This window comes from Sinocyclocheilus rhinocerous, unplaced genomic scaffold, assembly GCF_001515625.1.
Source record: "Sinocyclocheilus rhinocerous isolate Xijiao unplaced genomic scaffold, SAMN03320098_v1.1 scaffold182, whole genome shotgun sequence".
NCBI classification, from domain to species: domain Eukaryota; kingdom Metazoa; phylum Chordata; class Actinopteri; order Cypriniformes; family Cyprinidae; genus Sinocyclocheilus; species Sinocyclocheilus rhinocerous.
Window position 1 is genome coordinate 1,336,936 of NW_015655576.1, and position 24,131 is coordinate 1,361,066.

Consider the following 24,131-nt stretch of genomic DNA (forward strand, 5'->3'; position numbering starts at 1 on the left):
AAAAATGAATTTTGTAATGGTTTAATGGAAACTATACGAATTTCTGTGATGGTTTCTATTGTTTTTTTCAGCAGGGTAATGATACCCATACTGTGCTGCACATTATTGGCAATATTGAGCTGAAGCTTGACTTTGCAAATTTAAAATCGCAAATCAAATCGCAATCGCAATATCTGTCAAAAAAAATCGCAATTTGATATTTTCCCCCAAATCGCACAGCCCTAATCCACACCTTCTTATACAGGATATGTTGTGTGTTTTGATACTCGAGATGGCAAGCGCTGTGATACAGCCGTATATTTTTGAGCCTGACATGTCACAGTTCCCCCGATTTCAATTCCATGCATTTCAGAAGAGTAGAAAAAATAAGTCACATTTCAAACTGGGGATATAGTTTTGAGTTCTGAAACTTGCAGTGCGTTTATTTATTTTTCTGTAGAGTAATAACCTCTTTATGTGTGTAAATATCAAGAAATTTTTGATTCTCCACTTCATGACCTCTTTAAAAACTACAGGTCAAATATACACTGACCATGGCACAACATTCCATATGAAAAACCATCAAACATTGCTGTTTGCATGCAAGCACATCAGTGAAACCCTTTTACTAAAATGCCAGGTTTGATATCAATGCCGATAAACTCTTTTGGGATTAACAAGTGAATTTGGGTCTGTTCATTAAACAAATCTGCTGTATGGCGTCAGACTTAATGCATGGACCACTGTTACAACACTTTAATGGTGCTCTCTTTTTTTTTGGAGCTTGACAGTGCCTAGTAACTTTTTGCACAGAAAAACAAGAGCATTATGAAATTTTATCAAATAACCTAAAGTCATACAGGTTTGAAATTACATGAGAGTAAGTAACTGATGCAAGAATTTTCTTTTTTTTGTGTGAACGATTGCTTATGTTCTGAAATCAGCTCATTTCTTACCTGTTTTGGATGGGCCCTTTGAAGTCTGGGTCAAATTTTTTGGGCTCTCCTGTGAGAACAACAGGGGAAAACTAAATTAAATACCATTGAACTAAAACGGTCAATAAAGAAAAGCACTCACAAACATGCGTTTCAGACAGTGTTTACCTAATAAGCACAACATATAAGTGTTTGCATAACAGTTTCTCCAGCACATGCCTGGAAAATGACATTCCAGCACAGTGAGTGAGCAAGAGCTTCTGCAACATAGTAAACGACCACCTAAGACCCTAGTACCAACCACCCAAAACACCTTAGCAATGTGTAGCAGCGTTCTTAAAACCACTCAGTACACCCTTGTCTTTTGATAGTGACTTTTGCACAGGCAAACACCACTCACATTTCTGTCAGAAAATTACAACTCTAGCTTTTTCCATGCAATACATGCATGCTTTTAATTACTGTACATTTGTTGCTGCTTGTTAGTTAACATCTAGTGCCAGGGGGTTGCTTTTAAAATAAGTCTGTCACATGTATGAAATGTTGTGCTAAACAGCAAGTGGCCAAACTGCCCTGTTAAGTCAATTTAGCTCAAATAATTAGTCAGCTGGAAGTATTTGAATCCTTATGCCATGCTTAAAAATGTCTGAATGCCACTGCATTAGAAAAGAATGTCAATCCAAATGGCATGTATTAAAAAAAGACTGCTCAAGCACATTTTATGCAAATATTTCACAAAAACATCTATTAGGTTTTAAATGTAAAACCAAGAGATATGCTGTTCAAAACAAAGACAAAAAGTATTTGGGTCCAATCTGTTTTTTCAAACCACTTTGAAACCAGTTGCAGTTCATTTAGTGCAAAAAAAAAAAAAAAGGAGAAAAAAAGAGAGAGAGAGAGAGAGAGAAGTTTGTCATTCTAGGAATTGAGCTTAGATGCTACTTCGATATTTTTGAGTCTCATATAATGCCATTCAGACATTTTTAAGCATGTCCACTTTTTGGGGCCACTGAACTTCAATCACATAAAATGAAATAAATTAAGAACAGATGTGCAAATGCTCTTATGTGCCAACCACAGAGCTGTCTTGTGGAGAAAACTGGTAGATATTTCCGTCGAGTTTGTGAAAATGCCTTGTACTGGAACAGAAAATCTGCTCCATTTATGTCTCAAACACTAGCGAAAAGCATGCATAATAACTTACCCAAATGCATTTGATTGAACAACACTTAATGCAACAAGTAATCAACATAGAATTATTTATACATTACTTATACAGAGATTTACAAATGAGGAACATCACAAGCCATTTGTTATAATAATTTGCCAACAACACTCAGTTAAGATTAACAAAAAAAAGTCTGTAACTTTTTTTGGTTAAAAATGATCCGAAATCAATATTTGAGCAAGTACATAACCAGTCAGTGTTCAAAACTATCGCCTTATTAGCCCGATTCACAACAGTTAGCTTATAATAATAATAATGTTTTCTAATTTGAGTGGTACGGGTTTTCACGGGAAATTCGAGCATGCCGCTGCGTCATTACGTCACTTCTGTTAACAAAGAAGTTGTTCCGGCATGAGAGGATCCTGCAGATGGCCGGTCATTTATAGCCTTTTCTCACAGCAGCTGGAATAATTAAATGTATCATTTTGATGGCAGATTGTAATCCAGAAAGAACTATGTGTTTATGAAACACATGTGAACAACCCTCTACATTGCGAGTAAATCACTCGCATATGCGACTAAATCTTCACTCTGGGCGACTAAATGAGGTCTAATATAAGCCAATTGCTAATAAATTCTCAGATTTTACTTGCCAGTGTGCGAGTAGGAGGCTAAATATAAGTTCACTCTCTGACTGAGCGCTTCAGAGTTACTCTCTCAGTCAAGCAATCTGTGCTGTTTTTCAGTTCATCTGAATGGATGCGCAGCACACCTGTATTTAACGTACCGTAAACTCTAGTGTGAAGGCGCACGACTCGCCGTCGCTTTGTTTCACACACACGCAGAGAGAGAGGGAGAGAGAGAATTGACGCGCTACCTATGCGCGCTACATGTAAATGATATTCTTTGTTGTATTTTGTTCCTTTGGAATTCTCCAGCTTTTAAGAACTACCGCTTTCTCCGGTAGTGGGCGGAACTAATGCGCAAACGGCAATCTCATTGGCTGGCGCTCACCTATTATCGGAGGTTTTTTTTTCTTACCATCTTTTGGGGGGTTCTTGCTTTTAGACTAGTCGACTAGTCGGATACAACACTTTCGTTTAAACGACAGTCAAATTAGTCATCGCGCACATCCCTAATGCATACATATATAATTGTGTATTTAAAATACATCCAGTTTATTAGCACTACTATAAAAATCTAGCCAGTTTTATGCACGACTGAAAATATGGATCACGTTAAGATTATCAATTTGTTTGTTAAAACTGTGTAATCCTAATGGATGGAAATTTTATAGGCATTTCAAATACATAATCTTAATTAATAGAATGAAATATCAAGTTTAGTAAAAAATAGATCGGTAAAGCAGAGGTGATATGCATAATTTTTTTTATTTTTTAAATAATAGTAAATATTGGTTTATGGTTGTAAGGTTTGTAAGGTAATAGTAAGTAAGGTTTATGGTTGTGGATTAGTTAAGTGCTTAAAACCTTAATTACAAAAAAACTGCAAAGTTGTTGCTATTCAGCAGCAGTTTTATAAGTTAGTTTGGCCTCATCATTACAATGATTTCTTTCATCCAAAACTGAAAACTGACGCCGTGGATTGCGAAGATGTAGGGAAACCCCCACCACTTAATGGGAAGACACTGATATGAGAATTCCTACAGTGGCGTGTGACTGTAAACATCCACACCCACTGAGACAGACATTCAATGACAGAGTTTTAGTTCCCGGGCAGACCAGGGTATTGTGAAGATGGACAAAGGCCTAGTAAGACTCTAATGCAGTGTTAACACACTTCTATGGAATGAATGCAAATGGAATAAAAGCTAACAGTAGTGCCATTAGAGCAGCTTCAGGAGACTAAAACGTCCTAAAACACAGCCACTGAAATATCTGGACACTGAAATGTCTGGACATGAAACCAGGCTGACTGCACAGAAATACTCCCAACTATCTCATTACTCATACAAGAGAACATATATACAGCACAACTTTACTTGTTCAGTTTAAGCTGTTCAATGTGAGCTTCAAATGGCTTGTCCAGAAACCAAAACCATGAAAACACGTGCACACTTGTAAAGACGAGATACCATCAAGTGACTTTACCGTTCTTTTTGGAAGCACCTTCCTCCACAGGCATCTTTATGTTCAACGGCTCTATCTGATGATCTGATAATCCTTCCTCACTGTTAGGCTGGAAAATGGTCTTTCTGCCCACTATCTGACTTTTACTTCCTGATTTCAAGCAGGAAAACAACCTGCCACTGTTAAAAACTGGTTCAGCCAGTCTAGAACAGGTTCAAGCTGAACTAAACACCCCTTTTTGAAGCAAGAAAATATTGGATTTCCCTCATTTGATCTTTATAAACTTGGCTCTGTGTGCTTTCTGAACGGTTTTTCTCATCCTTTTGTCTCTGCAGGATTAAATGGAGCCGTTTTGTGTCTCTAGGGACCCGAGCTGGGCGTGACGGTAATGACACTCGTTCAACTACATTGATTTTGCTATTTTGTTGCAAAGTAACTTGGTTAAGTGTAGGGCTGCACGATAAATCGCATGCGATATTTAACGCGCATCTTGTCAGAAAGCCGGTTCTGTAATCAGCGGTAAATCTCCATCACGTGCGGGCTTTCACATTGAGCAGCATTAACTACACAGAACCGTTGTTCACTGACGAGCTGCGCAAAAAATCGCGTGAATATGAACGTGGTATATTTTTATAATTTAAAGAAGAAACCAATCCGATGTATAGTTGACATTTGAAGGCTTAATGCTATAGAAAAGCAATAAAAGTTTTTCTCTGAGTGTTTTCAGCTTGTTTATTTTCATATAAAAATACGGCATGCAGTTGCATCAAACAATGGTATAAATATCATTCAATGTAAATTGTGATAATCATAATTAATAATCGCAATTACAATTTCAAGGGAATAATCGACAATTATGATTTTTGTCATAATCGTGCAGCCCTAGAACAGATATAAGATCTTCTCTTGCAGGTCACACACAGCCTGATGTCTGTGTAGGTTTATCAATGTGAAATCAAAGTGTGAGAAACTGAGCTTTCCGTTGGTTTCACAATATATATAGACCTGTTCATACATAGTTAACTAAAACCATTAAAATGCCGCTATAACAACCCTGGTACAAAGCATTTTCACTTTGAGAACATAAATATACAATTGAGGTCAAAAGTTTACATACATCTTAAAGAATCTGCAAAATATTAGCTAATTATTTTACCAAAATAAGAGGGATCATACAAAATGCATGTTATTTTTTATTTAGTACTCACCTGAATAAGATATTTCACATAAAAGATACATATATTTACTATATTTACATAGTCCACAAGAGAAAATAATAGTTGAATTTATAAAAATAACCCCGTTCAAAAGTTTACATAATGTTTGATACTTAAAGGGGTCATATGATGCTTTTTTAAAGATCATTATTTTGTGTATTTGGTGTAACAGAATATGTTGACATGCTTTAATGTTCAAAAAACACATTATTTTTCAAATACTGTACATTACACCACGAGCACCACTATCAGCTCCTCAGACAGCCTGCCGAATGACCTCAACACCTTCTTCGCCTGCTTCGAGACCTCCAGCATCGACACAGAGAGGAGGCACACACACACTCTGACCAGTGACCAGTCAACCCCCCTCCCCCCCTCCTACGGTCTCATCAGCTGCGGTACACAAAGCGCTGAGGAAAATCAACCCCCGCAAAGCAGCAGGGCCAGACAACATCCCTGGACGGGCCCTCAGAGCTTGTGCTACGGAGCTGACTGATGTACTCACTTCCATCTTCAACCTCTCCCTCAGTCAGAGCATCGTCCCAACCTGCTTCAAAACCACAACCATCATCCCCCTTCCCAAAAAGAGCCCCCCGACCTGCTTGAACGGCTACAGGCCAGTAGCACTCACTCCAATCATCATGAAGTGTTTTGAGAGAGTGGTGCTGACTCACATTCAGAGCAGTATGCTGGACATATTGGACCCACTGCAGTACGCATATCGGCCTAACAGGTCCACCTCAGACGCCATTGCTGCTGCCCTCCATATTTCCCTTTCTCACCTGGAAGATAAGGACACTTATATCAGGATGCTCTTTATTGATTATAGCTCCGCCTTCAATACGGTCATCCCTCACAAACTCACCCAAAAACTGATTGTACTTGGACTACACCCCACACAGATTAAGGAACTCCTTCTTCCCCTCAGCTATTAGACTCTTAAAAAGGTAGCTAGCTAGTGGACTTATCTCAGAGAACAGTCGGTCCAAATAGTTTCATCTAATTTGAACATTTGTAATGTTATTGCTGTTATTACTACCATTGTATATTTGTTAATATTACTCATGTAGCCTCACTTACATTGTGTATGAATGTGTGTATAGTTTGTGTATAGTTTTGCACTGTCTTGGCATTCATTGTGGACAGCAAAGTAAGAATTTCATTGCTCAGGGAAACTTGTTTTCCTCACTGGGCATATGACAATAAACGCTTTGAATCCTTGAATCCGAATGACTCTGATAAGGATTAAAACATACAGAGAAACAATGTCCAAACAACCCATAACGTCCAAAAAGTTGCCCTTAAAATATGTACTGAACAGAAAAGAGCAAAGGAAGAAATCAAATCAATAGCACTTCCATTTTCTCTTAATGACTAATGGAATGAAAGCTACTGTCAGCAGTCCATTTCCTAGACTGAATGTGATAAGACGACGGCTAATTGTTACTGTACATGGAGCTTACACATTTCAAAAGTCATGGTACAATTATGATATATCAGAAGCGGCATGGCGAATTCCTGTCGTCTGGTTTTTGAGGAAATAAACCACAATATGCTCTGATAAATTCAGGAATTTCACAAAAGTTTTCAGTAAACCATTGCAAGTAATCATTACTTCATAACTTGACTATAGCATAAGTTAACTACAACATGCAAGACAATTACGTACAGCCCTACAGCATAAGACATGAAGGCTGTACTACTCTCAGTGCTCATTTATATTTTATTAGCACCTGGCAAAAAAATGTGTACTGTCTGTACTCTATTAATGATACTCTATTATAAGTGTGAAGTCGTGGCCTAATGGTTAGAGAGTCGGACTCATAACCCAAAGGTTGTGGGTTTCGAGTCTCGTACCGGCAGGGATTGTAGGTGGGGGGAGTGAATGTACAGCGCTATCTTCCACCTTCAATACCACGACTGAGGTGCCCTTGAGCAAGGCACCAAAAATCCCAACTGCTCCCCGGGCACCGCAGCATAAATGGCTGCCCACTGCTCCGGGTGTGTGTTCACGGTGTGTGTGTGTTCACTGTTGTGTGTGCACACTTTGGATGGGTTAAATGCAGAGCACTAATTCCGAGTACGAGTCACCATACTTGGCCACATGTCATGTCACTTTCACTTAATCTAATAAAAAATGCATAAAAAAGTACTCAACTGGTTTCATTCATAAGGAATTGCTAAAAAAAAGAAATACTACACCAGCACAAAGACTCATATCAAAGCATGTGCATGCCTTAAAAATAAATTTAGCTTGTATTTGCATTTATTACTACACTTAAAATGAGTCCACTACACAATTCTCATTGCAATTAGGCAATATAAAAAGATTCCAGTGAACATTGCTTGAACGTTGCACTTCCCTAATTCGAAACAGCTGCAGTCACACTCAGGCCCTCAATGGCAGAAACAGTACATAAGTACAGCTCAGAAAAAACATACAAGTTTAAAATTAAGAGGTTAAGGCCTTATTTTACATCAGGGGTGTCCAAACTTTTCCTAAAGGGGGCCGGATTGGACGATGTGGAAACACTGGGGGGCCGGATGCTTCTACCTATATATATATATATGTATATATATATGTATGTATGTATGCATGCGTGTATGTGTGATGTTGAGTTGACAGTAGCAGTAGCTTGTGTTTTGTTGAGGACAAAAATCTGCAAATATCTTGTTTTTATAACTATTAAGACAGCTGCGGGCCGCTTAACATTCATCCACGGGCCGCATTTGGCCCGCGGGCCGTAGTTTGGACACCCCTGTTTTACATCTTTAAAAACCACCATCCTATATTGCACCCTTTAATTACATACACTCCAACTCGTGAGAGCAGCCTCCCCTCGATGACTTGCGTTACCAGCTATACTTATGAGGAGATATGCAAAGTAAAAGCAGGGATGATTGTTAAAAAAAAGCAACAATGCAATAATATTCTTGTTAAAGCAACGTTGGTTTCAAACTAAAATCCAGGACAGAAACCATATGCAAACTATTAGAACAGCCACAATCGAGCCTTTCAGTGTCTCCATGTTGTGTCCAAGGAGTTGTATTCATACACAAAAAAGCTGAGTAACGTCGATTCTTTTGACATTATTGCAACTATATAAGAAATCTACAGTATAAACAAACCTGCACACTATTAGTATAAATGAACATATGAATATTTCAGCCATAACATAATGTAATGGAAAGCCTCATGCCCAGCATTTGTTTGCCAAACACCAAATTTACAGTAACTAGAAACGAGTTAGCTACTTAAATTATGGTCAAAAATCACAATGATTACCACAATGTTCAGCCTTTTATGTTTGTTTAGGTGTAAGAAAGTCACATGACACGAGGTTCCTTTTAAAGAAATGCACTGACAAAGCAAATAACGGGAATTTTAGGCGTTGCCTTACTAACAAAACACCTTAGACGTAACACCACAGGCTTTCACTTTAGAGCCCAAAACATCTTCCTTTGCTGCTCTGGGTTATGTTATTAGCGGCGGTGACGTTAAAATCAAATGTCAGTTTCTGATTGGAATAAGCGTTAAAAACCTCAAACCACAAACTTTAACAACAAACACCAGCAAATGTAAACCAGGAATAAACTTACCGTATTTTGGCTTCTCTTCCATCTCCATTTCAGCTTAGCGTGTATTTACCAACTGTGGTGAACTATACTTTAGTGGTTCTGAGCATTTCAGTCCACAACAAACTGCAGACTGAGCACACTACTGAATTAGTGTTGTTACGTTCGTGAACGAATCGTTCTTTTTGAACGAATCTTTTTGGTGAACGAATCGTTCTCGTTCACGTAATCCATTGCCTCATATTTCTCGTTCACTGAAATTCCTCCTTCCACAGCAGCGCGGCGCTATTGGCAGCGCATGCGCAGATCAGTGAACCGGGTAGCTCTGTGGACTGTTTCATCCTGTCAAAGAATGACATGTTTGACACACCCACCAAACAAGAGAAAACGCATCTCAAACCCCGTTGCACACCGTTTCCAGGAAACATGTCGTTCAACCCGGAAACCGTAGCAAAACGGTGCACACCGGTTTGAGCTTGAACTTGCCCCAGTAGAATGCTGTTTTGTATCCTACTTGTAACTATTAAAAAAAATTAAACAAAGGAAAGAAACCGTTATAGAATTCCAAAACAGCATTAAGAAGTCTGGTAATGACGAATCGGTTCGATCAAAACTCAGAAGAGAAGAAAAGTTCAAGGTAAATGTATGTCCGGTTGCTTAACCTCTTGAGACCCGGCAAAACATTTTAGGGAAAAAAATTGTATTTTTTCATGTAATTACATTGTTTAGAGAGCATTAAAAAAAAGTAAAAAAAAAAAAAAAAAATTATTAAAAATGATATTTCATTCATAAGTTATGCTACGTTCTTGGTAGAGGACATCGGGACTCAATTTTTTTTAAAATTAAAAAAAATAAATACACGAATGAACATGCATAAGAAAAAAAAAAAAATTTTTTAAAATCACCAATACATTTTTAGTTTTCAGGATTTTTTTTTTTACCAAACATTGTATAAAGATAATTCGCAACTATGTTATAACAGAATGATTTGATATACCATTTTTCTTTATGCAAAATATGTGTAAAATGGCCATAAACAGGTTTTCTCATTATATATAATGTATCTATAAACTAAATCTAATTTGCATATTAATGTGTTTTTGGGGCAACCAGTAATGAAAAAAGAAGTGTAATAATGGGAGTAATAACTGACAAGATTTTCATAATAATATATAATATTTCATAGGAGTATTGAAATATAATTTCTTTCCATATTCATTTGTTGTGTCTCCCAAAATGCGTAATAAACATGCTTTTAGTCCCGGTGTCCTCATATGAGGACATGTATGAAATCAACGTCCTGAGATGTTGATTTATGACACACAGTTTAAAAATTAGTCAGATTTAAATGATAATTACAAAATATTATCATATTTCCATAAGAGTGTCACTAAATTAATATCAGACATATTTGAAGACCAAGGAGAGGGAGCGGTGAAACATCCAAACATTTAGCATCTCTGAAAAGCCCTGTTCCATAAGAGTGTCACTAAGTTAATATCAGACATATTTGAAGACCAAGGAGAGGGAAACATCCAAACATTTAGTATCTCTGAAAAGCCCTGAATGTGCTCTGTACAGGACATCCAGACTTAAATATAAATATAAATATTAAATATAAATCACTAAAATATAATGTCCTCATATGAGGATGCAGGGTCTCAGGAGGTTAAAATGTCATAACATGCCCTAAGGGTGTAGTTATTTTCTGTTTGCTGATGGACACAAACTATCCTGGTGTTTGTCAATTCCCCTTTTGTTAAAATATTATTTTTCCCCCTCATTTTAGCCCACCCTTGTAATAGGCTTTACATTAAATGCGCGTGCGCAAAAATAACAAGTTGAGGTGTTGACTTTTGACTGATTTTAGGCAGAACGTTTGAATGCACGATTTTAGTAGTTGTTATGCTTATATATCTTTTTGTTAATTTTGTTAAATAACAAAGAAAGTTGTCACTATAGGATTTGTTTAAAGAGATGGGGGGCAAAGAAATAATCGGATAACTGGCATAAGTAATATACACGTTTAACGTTTATTACATTATACTTATTAATGTTGTTACTTACAATAATTATTATCATTTATTCTAATATTTAATGTAATAGGCTACTTAATGATTTAGGCTAATTGTGCACTTGTGACTCATGAGGTGTATGTGAATACTGACACTTATTGTATAGACTTGCTGCATATTCTTATCATCGGTCTTCATTGCTTTTATTTTTTTATTAGATTTTCTGTGTATAAGACTTGCAGCTTTTAAAGGCATTGAACGAAAACAATGGAGCACCTGTGTAAGTTTTAAATGGATACCCCAAACCCCAGTTTAACCTGACTAAACCAAATAGCTTTAAAATACTCTTGACTAAACTATTCCTTTAATGTGATTGTTTGACTAACAATTTAGCTTCCGTCATCATTTACTCACCATCATGTTGTCCCCAACCAGTTTAACAGCTGCTGGTCCCCATCCACTTTAAAATGACAACAGAATTGAATTTTAATTCAATGTATTCAAAACTCTAACTTATTCCTAATAGATAAACTAGAAAGAGCAAGGCTGGCCGACTTCGGCTTAAGTCGCAAACTGGAAGAGGGGAAAACCACAGTGTATACTGATAGAGCTGGTACACAAGGCTGGGAAGCAATGGAGATTGTGAATCAGACCGAAAAGGGCCATTACAAATCGAGCTCAGACATCCAGGTTTGTGAAATACGATGAATCAACTGCAGCCATGCTAACAATGAGATCATCTAACTAAAAGATAATTTTATTATCAGTTTTGTTCTTAGAAATCATGGTGGTTTGTGATTTCTTGCACTTTTCGTGCTCTAATCATGTCCAGTGGTTAGTATTGTGTAGTTTCCCCTGTTAGATTACTTTGTTTTTGCACCATTTATTGTAGGTCGCAGGGATATTAACAGATTACATCCTCTCTGACGGGAAACATACTTTTGGTGATGGCGTCTTCCGTGAGGTGAACATTTCAGAAGGGAAATATTTTCTTGGCGATATTCAAGATATTGCAGCAAAAGATCTCATAGAATGGATGATCAACAAAGAACAAGATAAGAGACCGACCGTCGACAATGTCCTAGATCACCCTTATTTCTGGGATGATAAACGGTAAATTATAATTAATGTTTGATCCTTAGGAAGAAATCATTTGCTCCTTATTCTTGCTTTTACCACTGAAAGTGGCAGCTACATGAAACTGAAAGGTGTTTTTTTCACTATTTCCCTTAATATCTTCTGCCTAATCTTTCACTGCATCCTTTTACTCTTTTAATTTCCAGTATTTCAGATGCTGACAAAAGCGCCTCTCTCATATTGAGCCACTGGCAGGATCTTGTTTCTAGACTTTGGACTCTTTGTTATCTTGCCATCTATCCTGAGCCGTCAGTCTGCATCAGTTCTCATCCTCCTTGAGACGGCTCTACAATGTGCTGCTTTGCTGCCTATTTGTAATAGTAAATTGTTAAATTTCCCTATTAATAAGAAGTAGACCATGTCAGGGAAATTTTTCAATCACAAATTCCCTGACTAGCCCTCATATTTATGCACCAGTCTTTCTCTGAAAGAAGAATTAGATCATTGTTATATAATTGATCTGTGCGGAAATGACGTGGACTCACCCCTGTACTTGCTGTTTGCCTTCACAATATTGTTTTCCCTTCAGAATAAGGCAGGTTCTTCACAATCTGGGTAATAAGAAGCAAGTCCAGGATTAGAAGAACTACGAAAATAATATAAATCTTTATGACACTGTACAGAAACACACAGAGGGAAAAACCTTTTCTAACTGGAGGTTAAATGTGAGTAAAGACTTCTTCGCATAAACGTAAGAGATGTGTTTTCCTTTCCTTGCTGAACTGTTGACTGGTGTGTTGTTATTAACAGCACAGTGCTAACTAAATTAGTGATTCTTAAAGGGGTCATATGACGTTGCTAAAAAAGAACATTATTGACCCATATTTAGTATAGCAAAATAAACAACAGGTTTATGAAATTTAAAGGGAGAGGAAATCCCTTTTCTTCTCATTTCTTTTGTTGTTTACGTCAAGGTCTGTGCATCTTGCAAATTCATGAATCCCTTGTTAATTTAGACAAATGCCTGCATGAACAGGTGATGTGATTTGTATTATATCACCTTTGCATCAAATTGCAAAAAAACAGTTAACGCTAATGCGAGGGTGTTTCTAATGCAGCGTCTATGGGAGGGACGGTAAATTTGACATCGTTCTCTCTTCTGACTGCCATTATCAGTCTCTCTCAATTTTTTTCCTTTTATTGAAAGTCATGAAAACACTATCGTGGCGTTTTTCTTTTGCTATTTGAGCAAATGGGAATGCAAAAAATATATTTGTGGTACTCTCCCATTCACTGCTCTTCAAGTTAACCCAACTATGACGACTTCCGCTGCTGAGAAACCCGGAAATGTGAAAAAGGTCCATAACTTACTTGGCCTGTTACGGCACTTGCGCAATGCACTGGGACATCAGTGAGTACAGAAAAGGGGCGATATGTACATTTTGAATTTTACAGATAACAGGTTTAACAAAGAAAATCTCCAGTAGTTTCTGCATACATGTTTAAAGTTTTTTTTGTTAGTTTTTTTCGGAATGGTCTATGTATGATGTTTGTTTTTATGACTGTATATGATATATTGTATATAATATATTAATAAGATCTGATCTTTTAATTAGCTTCCAATAGTGAAGAACAGTTCTATGAAGAGAAGATGATTGATGAGTTCCCAGATTTCTTCATCAGTTTACACAAGCTGGCTATGGACATGGGCTGGGAATATTGAAGATGCTGAGAAATTGCATGTAGACACTTGTACATAGTTTTTGTAATTTTTATAGTTTTGATCATGCCCTTTTTTGGAGGCAAATATTTGTCATATTTCACTTTTCTGTCTTTTGCTGATTCAACTGCGTTACACTTAATGTTGAATAGAATGTTTTGAGTCCCTGTTGCATTTTTAAACTTCATGATATTGGTTTCAGTTCAAGACTTCTGAAGATGGTTTCGAGGCCTGATTTTGACTAAAGTCAACATAGATATTTTTGACTTGCTTGCTTGTTTATTTTCATTAAATCAGTTCTGTAATGCTAAATGAATGCTATTTGTATAATGTGAAATGGTTTGTAAAAGCAGTCAAAGAATGTGTCTTCTGAAGATCACATATGATAAAGGGATAGTTCAACCAAAAATGACAATTTAGTAATCATTTAATCATCATCATGCCAGTCTAAACTGTAAAACACTTTACATCATTTTTATTTTGTTTATCATTTCTGAGATGTAATTTCTTGCACTGGAATTTTAAAGAAAAATAAAAGGTAACATTTTTGGCCTGAATTATTTATTTATTTTTACATTGAAAATATGTTAATATTTCAAATATTTCAGTAAACAAAAATCAGAACAAAAAAGACCTCAAAATAAAGAAATGTGAATACAGAATAGACTTACATATCTCTGTTATGTCTTTGATATTTATATTAACGACAACTTCAGAAAACTACGCAAAAATGAGTTTGTTGAACTGTAGGGGGTGTGGATTTCTTCCGAGACCCACAGATCTCGTGTTGTTGTATGCTATCGATGATTGGCTGCATGGTTTTCCTCTTCCGCACTCAACGCATTAATCTAAAGTCCCGATTTCTGCACGAATAAATCCGTGATTATTAGTAAACTACAGGTATGTGAAACGCACATCTGTATATACATGGCAGCAACTATGAGTGTTTATTAGCTTCTAGATTATTATGCGCTGTTGGTCAGCTTTGCGAAGTAATTTCCTTTCGATTTCAAATAACTAAAGTCGACGTGTACATATACTATAGTATATTATATAGCATAGTACAGATAGTATATGTGATAGAAATTACATAATTACAACATGTGAGAACTTGCCCCAATCTTATACTTGTTATCATAGTTCAGCAGTTAAAATGTACTTTGACTATGACTTTACTTCATCTAAATGATTAAGAATACAATAATTTTTATAAAAGCATGTTGTTGTTTTGCATTTTTGTCTTCTTAGCAACTTTACAGGAACTAAAGAAAAACAATGGAACATCAGCGTAAGTTTCACTCCAACTTAAATGCACAACATTTGAAATAATATTGGCACAGATTAAATTCACTTGATCTAATGTGGCTTACTAGTTGATTTGATGGTTTGTTACCATGTACTGAAGGTGAGAAAAGGTTGAAATCTGTCTTTGCTAACTGATTGATGTTTGATATTTACTCAGATGCTGAGTTCGTGGACACACACTATGAAGCTCTCCTTCAGAGAGTTACATCTGTGATGCCCATCACTGATAAGCTGTATGAAAGCAAAAAGCTTACCTGGGAAGCGAATTCGAAGATCACAAAGGCCACATCTAAAAAGACCCAACTGAGAGAGCTCCTAAACGCTGTGAAATCTGGAGGACCTGCAGTAAAATCTGCTTTTTACAACGTACTTCAAGAAATCGAGCCTGGTGTCATTCAAGAACTTGAAGGTAAAGCAAGATTGGGGGAAAAAAATGAAGAAAGCAATATACTTAAACCTTATGCATTTTCAGCTTTTATCTTTAATGGATTTTGCAGGGTCATCCTCACAGACAGACCATGAAAAACAGGTAACTGAGAACAATATCATCAGGTGGAACCTATCCTCAAAGCACAGAAGTGAAATAGAGGAGCTCTGGAATGATTCCTCCAGGAAAAAAGTCGGGAACCTTTACTTTTCAAGAAGTAATAAATACATTATTGGCTCTGGAGGAAGTGGCACAGTATATCTTGGCCTGAAGGAAGATGGCACTGAGGTAGCCATTAAACGAATAACCAAGGACCAACAGAAAAGCATATACTTTGAAAATGAACTAAAGCATCTACGAGATTTGAATCTTGAGAGCAAGAACATTGTCAGGTACGTGGACTTAGCAGAGGATGAAGACTTTTATTATCTTGCACTACAGCTTTGTGAATACGATATGGAGGATTACATGAAAAATCTTCGTCAGGAAGAACAAAAAGACAAAGAGGCCGCTTTGAGAAAAATAGTGGAGGAGATTCTTCTTGGCCTTCAAGTTCTTCACCGTGCTGGAGTAATACATCGTGATATAAAGCCTGGAAATGTTTTGATAGGTATTAAAAATAGGTTTTATTTACTGCTTTTGTAGCTTTACAAGGTACGAAGCCCCGCACATGATATGCAAGAAAAAAAAAAAAAAATCGTGCGTACGATTTACTAATTCGTTCCCTCGATATATAAAATTGTGTGCACCATTACTATTTCATTCCCTCAATTTGCTAATTCGTTCCCTCGATGTACTAAAACGTGCACACCATTACTATTTCATTCCTTCAATTTGCTAATTCGTTCTCTCGATTTGCTAAATCGTGCGCACAATTTACTAATTCGTTCTCTCGATATATAAAATTGTGTGCACGATTTAGCAAATCGAGGGAACGAATTAGTAAATCGTCCGCACAATTTATAAATCAAGAAAACGAATCAGTAAATCGTCCGCACAATTTATAAATCAAGAAAACGAATTAGTAAATCGTCCGCACAATTTATAAATCAAGTAAACGAATCAGTAAATCGTCCGCACAATTTATAAATCAAGAAAAGGAATCAGTAATCGTCCGCACAATTTATAAATCAAGAAAACAAATTAGTAAATCGTCCGCACAATTTATAAATCAAGGAAACTAATTAGTAAATCGTCCGTACAATTTATAAATCAAGGAAACGAATTAGTAAATCGTACGCACGATTTATAAATCGAGGGAACGAAATAGTAAATTGTGCACACGATTTAGCCTACTATTTTTTTCCTGCATGCCATGTGCGGGGCTCCGTAACAAGGGATTCAATCAAGAAAACGAATTAGTAAATCGTCCGCACAATTTATAAATCAAGAAAACTAATCAGTAAATCGTCCGCACAATTTATAAATCAAGAAAACGAATCAGTAAATCGTCCGCACAATTTATAAATCAAGGAAACGAATTAGTAAATCGTCCGCACAATTTATAAATCAAGGAAACGAATTAGTAAATCGTCCGCACAATTTATAAATCAAGGAAACGAATTAGTAAATCGTCCGCACAATTTATAAATCAAGGAAACGAATTAGTAAATCGTCCGCACAATTTATAAATCAAGGAAACGAATTAGTAAATCGTCCGCACAATTTATAAATCAAGGAAACGAATTAGTAAATCGTCCGCACAATTTATAAATCAAGGAAACGAATTAGTAAATCGTCCGCACAATTTATAAATCAAGGAAACGAATTAGTAAATCGTCCGCACAATTTATAAATCAAGGAAACGAATTAGTAAATCGTCCGCACAATTTATAAATCAAGGAAACGAATTAGTAAATCGTCCGCACAATTTATAAATCAAGGAAACGAATTAGTAAATCGTCCGCACAATTTATAAATCAAGGAAACGAATTAGTAAATCGTCCGCACAATTTATAAATCAAGGAAACGAATTAGTAAATCGTCCGCACAATTTATAAATCAAGGAAACGAATTAGTAAATCGTACGCACGATTTATAAATCGAGGGAACGAAATAGTAAATTGTGCACACGATTTAGCCTACTATTTTTTTCCTGCATGCCATGTGCGGGGCTCCGTAACAAGGGATTCATCAAAGTAATGTTACACTTTGTATTTAAGGTGATTTAAAACTCTGTAACACTCTCAACAGATTCAGGAAAAAATGCAAGGCTGGCCGACTTTGGCTTAAGTCGCAAACTGGAGGTGGGCAGAAGCACAGTGCATACTGCTAGAGCTGGTACACAAGGCTGGGAAGCTACGGAGATCCTGAATCAAGATACAGGTTACAAGAAGACCTCAGACATCCAGGTTTGTGAAATATCATGAACATCAGCTACAGAGATCATCTAGCTATAGGAAAGATGAATTTTTCAAACTCAAATAAAAATGAACTCTAAATAAGTGACCAAATTATTATTAAAAAAAAAATCATAATTTGTGTTTTTAATAAAAGAAAGTGTATGAAGATAAATAATGACATAATTATTCTTCCAAATAAACAGACACCGAAAATGCCATTTCTTTATTAAATATTACTGATAAAATGCCATGTGAGACTGGTCACAGAGTTCAACCTTCTTTATCAGCTCTCTCTCATTGCCCTGCGGTCAGCATGTGTTTGACGGTCTGCTCTATTTATTACAGGTTGCTGGGATGTTGGTGTACTACATCCTCTCTGACGGGAAACATCCTTTTGGGGACGAAAAGTATCGTGAGGAGAACATCAAGAAAGGGCAGTACTCTCTTGAAGATTTACAAGATATAGTAGCAAAGGATCTCATCGAATGGATGATCAACAAGGAACCAGCAGAGAGACTGACCATTGATGAGGTCCTACGACACCCTTATTTCTGGGATAAAGACAGGTGAATAATAAATGACGTTTGATAGACGCTTTATTGTTTTTATCACTGTGAAGTGAAGGTTAGTTAATCTAGTGTGTATTTGTTCCATCTTTCTGAAGGAATATTTCACAGTTCTTTTTGGTTCTGATGTTCGCCACCTACTTCTATGAGATCGATCTTGTGCATGGTTCTCCACTGCAAACCCACAATTTCTTTACGTCTTGCTTGCTTGAAAGAGTTTCTTCTGTTTATTTCCAGTTCTTCAGATGCTGTTCTTGCCTGATACTCTGACAGAACTAACTCTTGACTCTCCTCTGAGTCACTGCCAGGATCTTGTTTCTAGATTTTGGACTCTTTAGGTTGGCATCTATCTTGAGCTGTGAGTCTGAGAATCGTAAAGGAATAGTTCACCCAAATATTACAATTCTCTCATGATTTACTCGCCCTCATGCCGTTCAGTCATAAGAACCACTTTTATGATGCAATTTTGTCATTTTGAAGCTGGACAGCCCTCATTTAGTTTCAATGTATTGACAAGTGTGGCCAGAATATTTACGTTGTCCATGTTCTACGAAAGAAAAAAAGTCATAATGGTTTGGAATAACATGAGGATGAGTAAATAATGACAGAATTTTATTTTTCGGTGAACTATCACCACAACGTTTTTTTGTGGAAACATGCATATAGTGTATGTTGTGTTTAATGTGCACTTTTTGAATGTACACCCTTGTTCTGTTGCTGAACTGACCTGCTCAATGCCCGCACTTTTTTCTTTCCTTCAGCAAAGATGCAGTGCTTAGGAAGCTGGGCGATAGGCCTGAAATCCAGAACTACGAGACTTTAGCAAAACTTCGCAAACTCTACATAGAAAAAGGGCACACAGAGCGAACAGACCCGACAGCAGCACTGACCATTGTTGAGGCCTTCAGTGAACTGAAAATCGAGAATGAAAAGAAGTAAGTTTTAAGTTTTTGAAAGAGCTCTCACAAAGGCTGCATTTTTTAAAATAAAAAATACAGTAAAAGCAGTAATATTGTGAAATTGTTTACAACTTTAAATAACTGTTTTCTACTTTCATATATTTTAAAATGTATTTTATTCCTGTGACACAAAGCTGAATTTTCAGCATCATTACTCCAGTCTTCAGTGTCACATGATCCTTCAGAAATCAGTATAATTATTATTATCAATGTTGAAAACAGTTGTGCTGCTTTTATTTTAATGGAAACCATAATAAACCACCATTCAAAATTTTGGGGTAAGTAAAACTTAAAAAAAGAGAGAAAGTAATACTTTTATTTATCAAGGATGCATTAAATTAATCAAAAGTGACATTAAAGACATAATGTTACAAAAGATTTCTATTTCAATTTTTTTTCTATTTATCAAAGAATCCTGGAAAGAAAAAATGTGTCATGCATTCCACAAAAATATAAAGCAGCACAAATGTTTTCAACATTAATAATAATAATAAGAAGAAATGTTTCTTGAGCAGCAAATCAGCATATTAAAATGATTTCTGAAGGATCGTGTGACACTGAAGACTGGCGTAATGATGCTGAAAATTCAGCTTTGATCACAGCAATAAATTACATTTTAAAATATATGAAAGTAGAAAACATTTTAAAGTTGTAAACAATATTCCACACTATTAAAGTTTTTATTGTATTTTTGAGCAAATAAATGCAGCCCTGTTGAGCATAAGAGACTTTGACCAGTAGTGCACATATTATTAAATTAATTAAATTTTACATAACAGTTTACATGAAATGTGGATCATGTGCCAGGCTTTGCCTGCTCATTTGTTGTCCTTTAGGAGAAATGACATTCTTACAATAGTGGGTGAGGATTTAAAAAACCTTTGGAAGCTCTTCAACGCTGCAGAGGCGGTCACAGAGGGAAAAAGCTTTTCTGATTGGCAATCAGAGGTGAGTAAAACTGTAAAACAGCAAAACTCACCTCAACACAAAACAGGAGCCTTCCTCTCCTTGCTTTGTACATTATTTTGGTTTATTCAGCAGTGTTGGGACTGCTAACAATGTAGCACACTAGACAGTCTGTCCTAACCAAATGCCATAAACATTGTATTTTTTATTTGCAGCTTTCAGAAATATGGACAGACATTAACAAAAAGCTTCCAGAGGACATTCTTGGCCTGCTGCGTGTTTTTCGCAACAAACTAGTGCATGCGTGAGTGAGACAAAAATGTTCATCCAGATCTCAGTTAGATCTCTATTTCTGTCATTTGACCCTTTTACTCGTTTCAGTTGGCTTTTATTAATATGGAAATGTAGGTAGTCAAGTGTTGATGCATTTATTTTTGTGACTGTAATGCTTCTATTTTGACTCGCAATGAATTAATTCTGTCTCTTTTGTTTCTAACAGAAATGTCAGAAATGAGTTTGAAAGGAAGAAGATTTTTGACCTCTTCCCGGACTTTTTCATCAGTTTGCACAGAGTGGCCAAAGTCTTGAGCTGGAAATATTGAAGATGCTGAGAGAACATTACATCACAACATGGCATGATTACAGTTTTCACAGTCGACATAAAACTTCTCATTATTTTATTTGGGGCAGTCTTAAGCACTGTTTTCAGAATTGATACTTAATAACTTTATCTATTAAACTTTTGCAGTTAAGTGGATAAATTCACAGATTAAATCTACTTTTTTAAATTATTATTATTATTATTATTATTATTTACAAAATTACATTTTCTCTTTAATTACAAGAAAAGGGTTTCAGGCTCCTAAGTTTATGTTTTTTATAGACGTCAGCAGTGCAATAATGGGCAATAGAGCATTCCAGTGGTAAAATAAACTTGGAAATAATAATTGTAGTAACACTTCATCTACAATAATGCAAATTTGTATTCACCTGTGGTTAAAAATATGATCCGGCTGAAACCAGTTGCCTGATGTCAGTATACTCTTGGTAACTTCTTTGACTGTCTTTCAGGTGACGCAACAGGTCACTTCTCATATCAATTCATACTTTTAAACTCAGAAACGAGAACAAAAAAAGCTAATTAAATGGAATATTAAACCAAAGCAAGTCAAAAGCATTTGTAAACTAAATGGACTATAAATAAATTTAGAACTAACACTTAAGTAACAGGCTACACAGCCCCACACATGACATGAGGGAAAAATATATTGTGGCCACAATTTAAGAATTCCAATTTAAGAATTACTCGTTTGTCACTCATTTTCATTGAATTAAAACGAGGGAACAAATTAGTACAACGTCACCACGATTTACTAAAATCAGGGAACAAATTCTTAATTCGTGGCCACAATTTTTGTCCGCATGTCATGTACGGGGCTCTGTAGATTGGTCCATTGATGTTGACCGGTTTGAATGCTGATAGCATTATCATATTTCATTTTATTATTTTAATGTACATCATTAGATGAATTAGGATATAATTTGGTTGCATTTAATTTGGCCATATTCCTGCTGAAGAAAAAAAAATATATATATATTTTAGTCGGTTTACCAGAACCAGCCTGACTAGCTGACAGGTGCCCAAAACCAACCAGTCTGACAAAAAAAAATAATCCCCCCACAGATTTAATCATTCCTGTAGACAGAAAGAGAAGACTAACATGAAAAAAAATATGACCAACAAAAAATTACTACCAACAAGAAAAAAAATATGGCCAACAAAAAAGAAGGCACTTTGGTAGCAATTCAACATGCACGTAACAACCAAAAAATATGACTTACTTCACAAATCAATTTAATTATTTAAAAAAATACGAAGCTGGAGAGCAAGAGCATAATCAAATATGTATCGAAAGCACAGGACAGAAATTATATTTATTTAGCTGTAAATCTTTGGGATTACTGTCTACTCTAGATGAATACATTGAAAAACTTTATCACATAGAAATAGACCAACAAAAAAATAACGAGCAATGAACAAAAAATGACCAACTAAAAAATTATTTAAAGAAAATAGTAAAGGATATGCTTCCTCCAGTGCAAATTAATTGTAGTGGGAGTATAGATTCATGTTTCTAAGAGACTTAAAGTGCAACATAATGCTAAATGACCTACAATGACTTAATTTTATAAAGCTTTTTGTTACAGGTTAAAAAAAAGTTGAGTTTTCATTTTAGTGTAGTGCATTACAAGAGATCCCTCATAATGCATATAATTCCTTATACAACTTTCTCTCCCATTAATGTATCTCAAGTTCCATGTTAATCTAGTGGTCAGATTGTTAATTCTAATTTGTTCTAGTCAATAAATTATAGATATACTCAGCCCAGACAAATGCCCCAGTGTATTACATTTTATTCTTGTATGTTCTCACATTAATATGTCTGTGTTTTGTTTCCAATAGGGGATTTTTTCCAGATTTCTACACATTCTTACACGGATTGGCTACAGACATGGGCTGGGACTATACCTGGTCTTAAAATGAGCGAGAAGAGAACATCAGCACCCTGTTGTGAGTGGGAGATGAGAGCGCCTCTACCATGGGGACTAGAATTTTTAGGTTCTAGCTTGTCCATGGAGGGGTGACCCATCAGGGAAGCCTCTCATTCTCCGTTAGAGACCTCACTGGACCACCATGGGATATTGGAGCCCACACCGCCCTAAAAACAAGTTTCAGACACCAGTGTCCTTTCTGCTTTTTTGTAATATTAATAATAAATATAATTACATAAACAGTATGTATTCCGAGAGTTTCATTTCTAATGTTCAGTTTTATTGTGTTGTGTTATTATCTTTTACAGATTTGCATGCAATTATAGAATAGTTTGTATCACTCAGTTCTATTGTTAGGATATTTAGGATATTAGGTCTTCAATGAACTGCATGTGGGCACTAGATTTTAACTGGGATATATCTGCCACACTCAGTACTAGATGGACAACTGGCCAGATTTAAGGAAAGGTAAAACTATCTAGGTAGAAACATGAGGCTGTTTTTTTCCTTGAATCAACCATTCAAAGAGTTTTTTTTTTTTTATATTTCATATTAATATTTATTTGGACTGGAAATAAAAAAATATTGAAATATTGAGTTTAAAACAGACGTGATAAATTAGGTAATAATTTGAAATTATAGGTAGAATCAATAAATTATTATAAATGATCATTTACTGCCATTTTGTGAATAATAGGCTATGTAATATCATCAGTCAAGTCAGTGTTACTACCCACCGTGACACACACACACACACATACGTCTGGTTTACTATCCTTGTGGGGACCATAGGTGTAATTGTTTTTATACTGTACAAACCGTATATTCTATCGCCCTACACCTAAACCTACCCCTCACAGAAAACGTTCTGCATTTTTACATTCTCAAAAAAACAACAACAAAAAAACATGTATGATTTATAAGCTTGTTTTCCCATGGGGACCCCTCAATTTGGGTCCCCATGGTGACACAAGTGGAGTCAGTATGTATTCATGTTTAAGTCCCCACCGGGATAAAAAAAACATGTACACACACAGAGACTGTGTGTGTGTGTGTGTGTGTGTGTGTGTGTGTGTGCGTGCGCGCGTGTGCGTGTTTATGTGGTTTATGAGGACACAAATTTGTATATTTATAAATTTGTAACGACATGGGTATGACATAGGCATTACAGTGTGAAGGTGGTTTATGAGGACTGGGTCCCCGTAATTCAAAAGGCTTAAAAAAGTTTCCTATGAGGACTAAGTTGGTGTGTAGGGCAATAGAATATAGTTTGTACAGTCCCCGTAAACCATAAAA

The 24,131-nt window shown here is 36.0% G+C and overlaps 2 protein-coding genes across 7 annotated transcripts in view; one reads left to right on the plus strand and one right to left on the minus strand.

The window, feature by feature from the left end:
• Positions 1-9,138, minus strand: part of zgc:63569 (choline transporter-like protein 2) — a 23,376-nt gene extending 14,238 nt beyond the window's left edge. For 2 of the 5 annotated variants that reach the window (XM_016525746.1, XM_016525743.1), the window contains exons 1-2: positions 8,990-9,138; positions 936-984 (exon numbers count right to left, since the gene is read on the minus strand). In XM_016525746.1, the coding sequence (XP_016381232.1) occupies positions 936-984; positions 8,990-9,017 (77 nt within the window). In that variant the 5' untranslated portion in view covers positions 9,018-9,138. Of the gene's footprint in view, positions 1-935; positions 985-4,193; positions 4,290-8,989 lie in introns of those variants that run through there. The other 3 variants (XM_016525744.1, XM_016525745.1, XM_016525742.1) reach the window with 3 other exon arrangements.
• Positions 9,139-14,597: 5,459 nt separating this feature from the next.
• Positions 14,598-23,025, plus strand: LOC107718593 (serine/threonine-protein kinase/endoribonuclease ire-1). Of its 2 annotated transcripts, XM_016525749.1 has the most exons (11): positions 14,598-14,677; positions 15,026-15,065; positions 15,240-15,491; positions 15,580-16,119; positions 17,703-17,860; positions 18,197-18,417; positions 19,179-19,352; positions 20,213-20,324; positions 20,498-20,586; positions 20,782-20,915; positions 22,747-23,025. In XM_016525749.1, the coding sequence occupies exons 2-10, from the start codon at positions 15,053-15,055 to the stop codon at positions 20,882-20,884; spliced, it is 1,662 nt and encodes a 553-aa protein (XP_016381235.1). In that variant the 5' UTR covers positions 14,598-14,677; positions 15,026-15,052; the 3' UTR covers positions 20,885-20,915; positions 22,747-23,025. The 2 variants fall into 2 exon arrangements, with proteins under 2 accessions (XP_016381235.1, XP_016381236.1); XM_016525750.1 differs by lacking the exons at positions 20,498-20,586; positions 20,782-20,915; positions 22,747-23,025 and having other exon boundaries at positions 20,184-20,310.
• Positions 23,026-24,131: the final 1,106 nt, after the last annotated feature.

Excerpts from the sequence above, each read along its gene's own strand:
- LOC107718593 (XM_016525749.1), top strand. Across the intron at positions 17,861-18,196 it reads AGAAGACCTCAGACATCCAG|GTTGCTGGGATGTTGGTGTA; the intron begins GTTTGTGAAATA and ends TATTTATTACAG. Across the intron at positions 20,587-20,781 it reads CGCAACAAACTAGTGCATGC|AAATGTCAGAAATGAGTTTG; the intron begins GTGAGTGAGACA and ends TGTTTCTAACAG.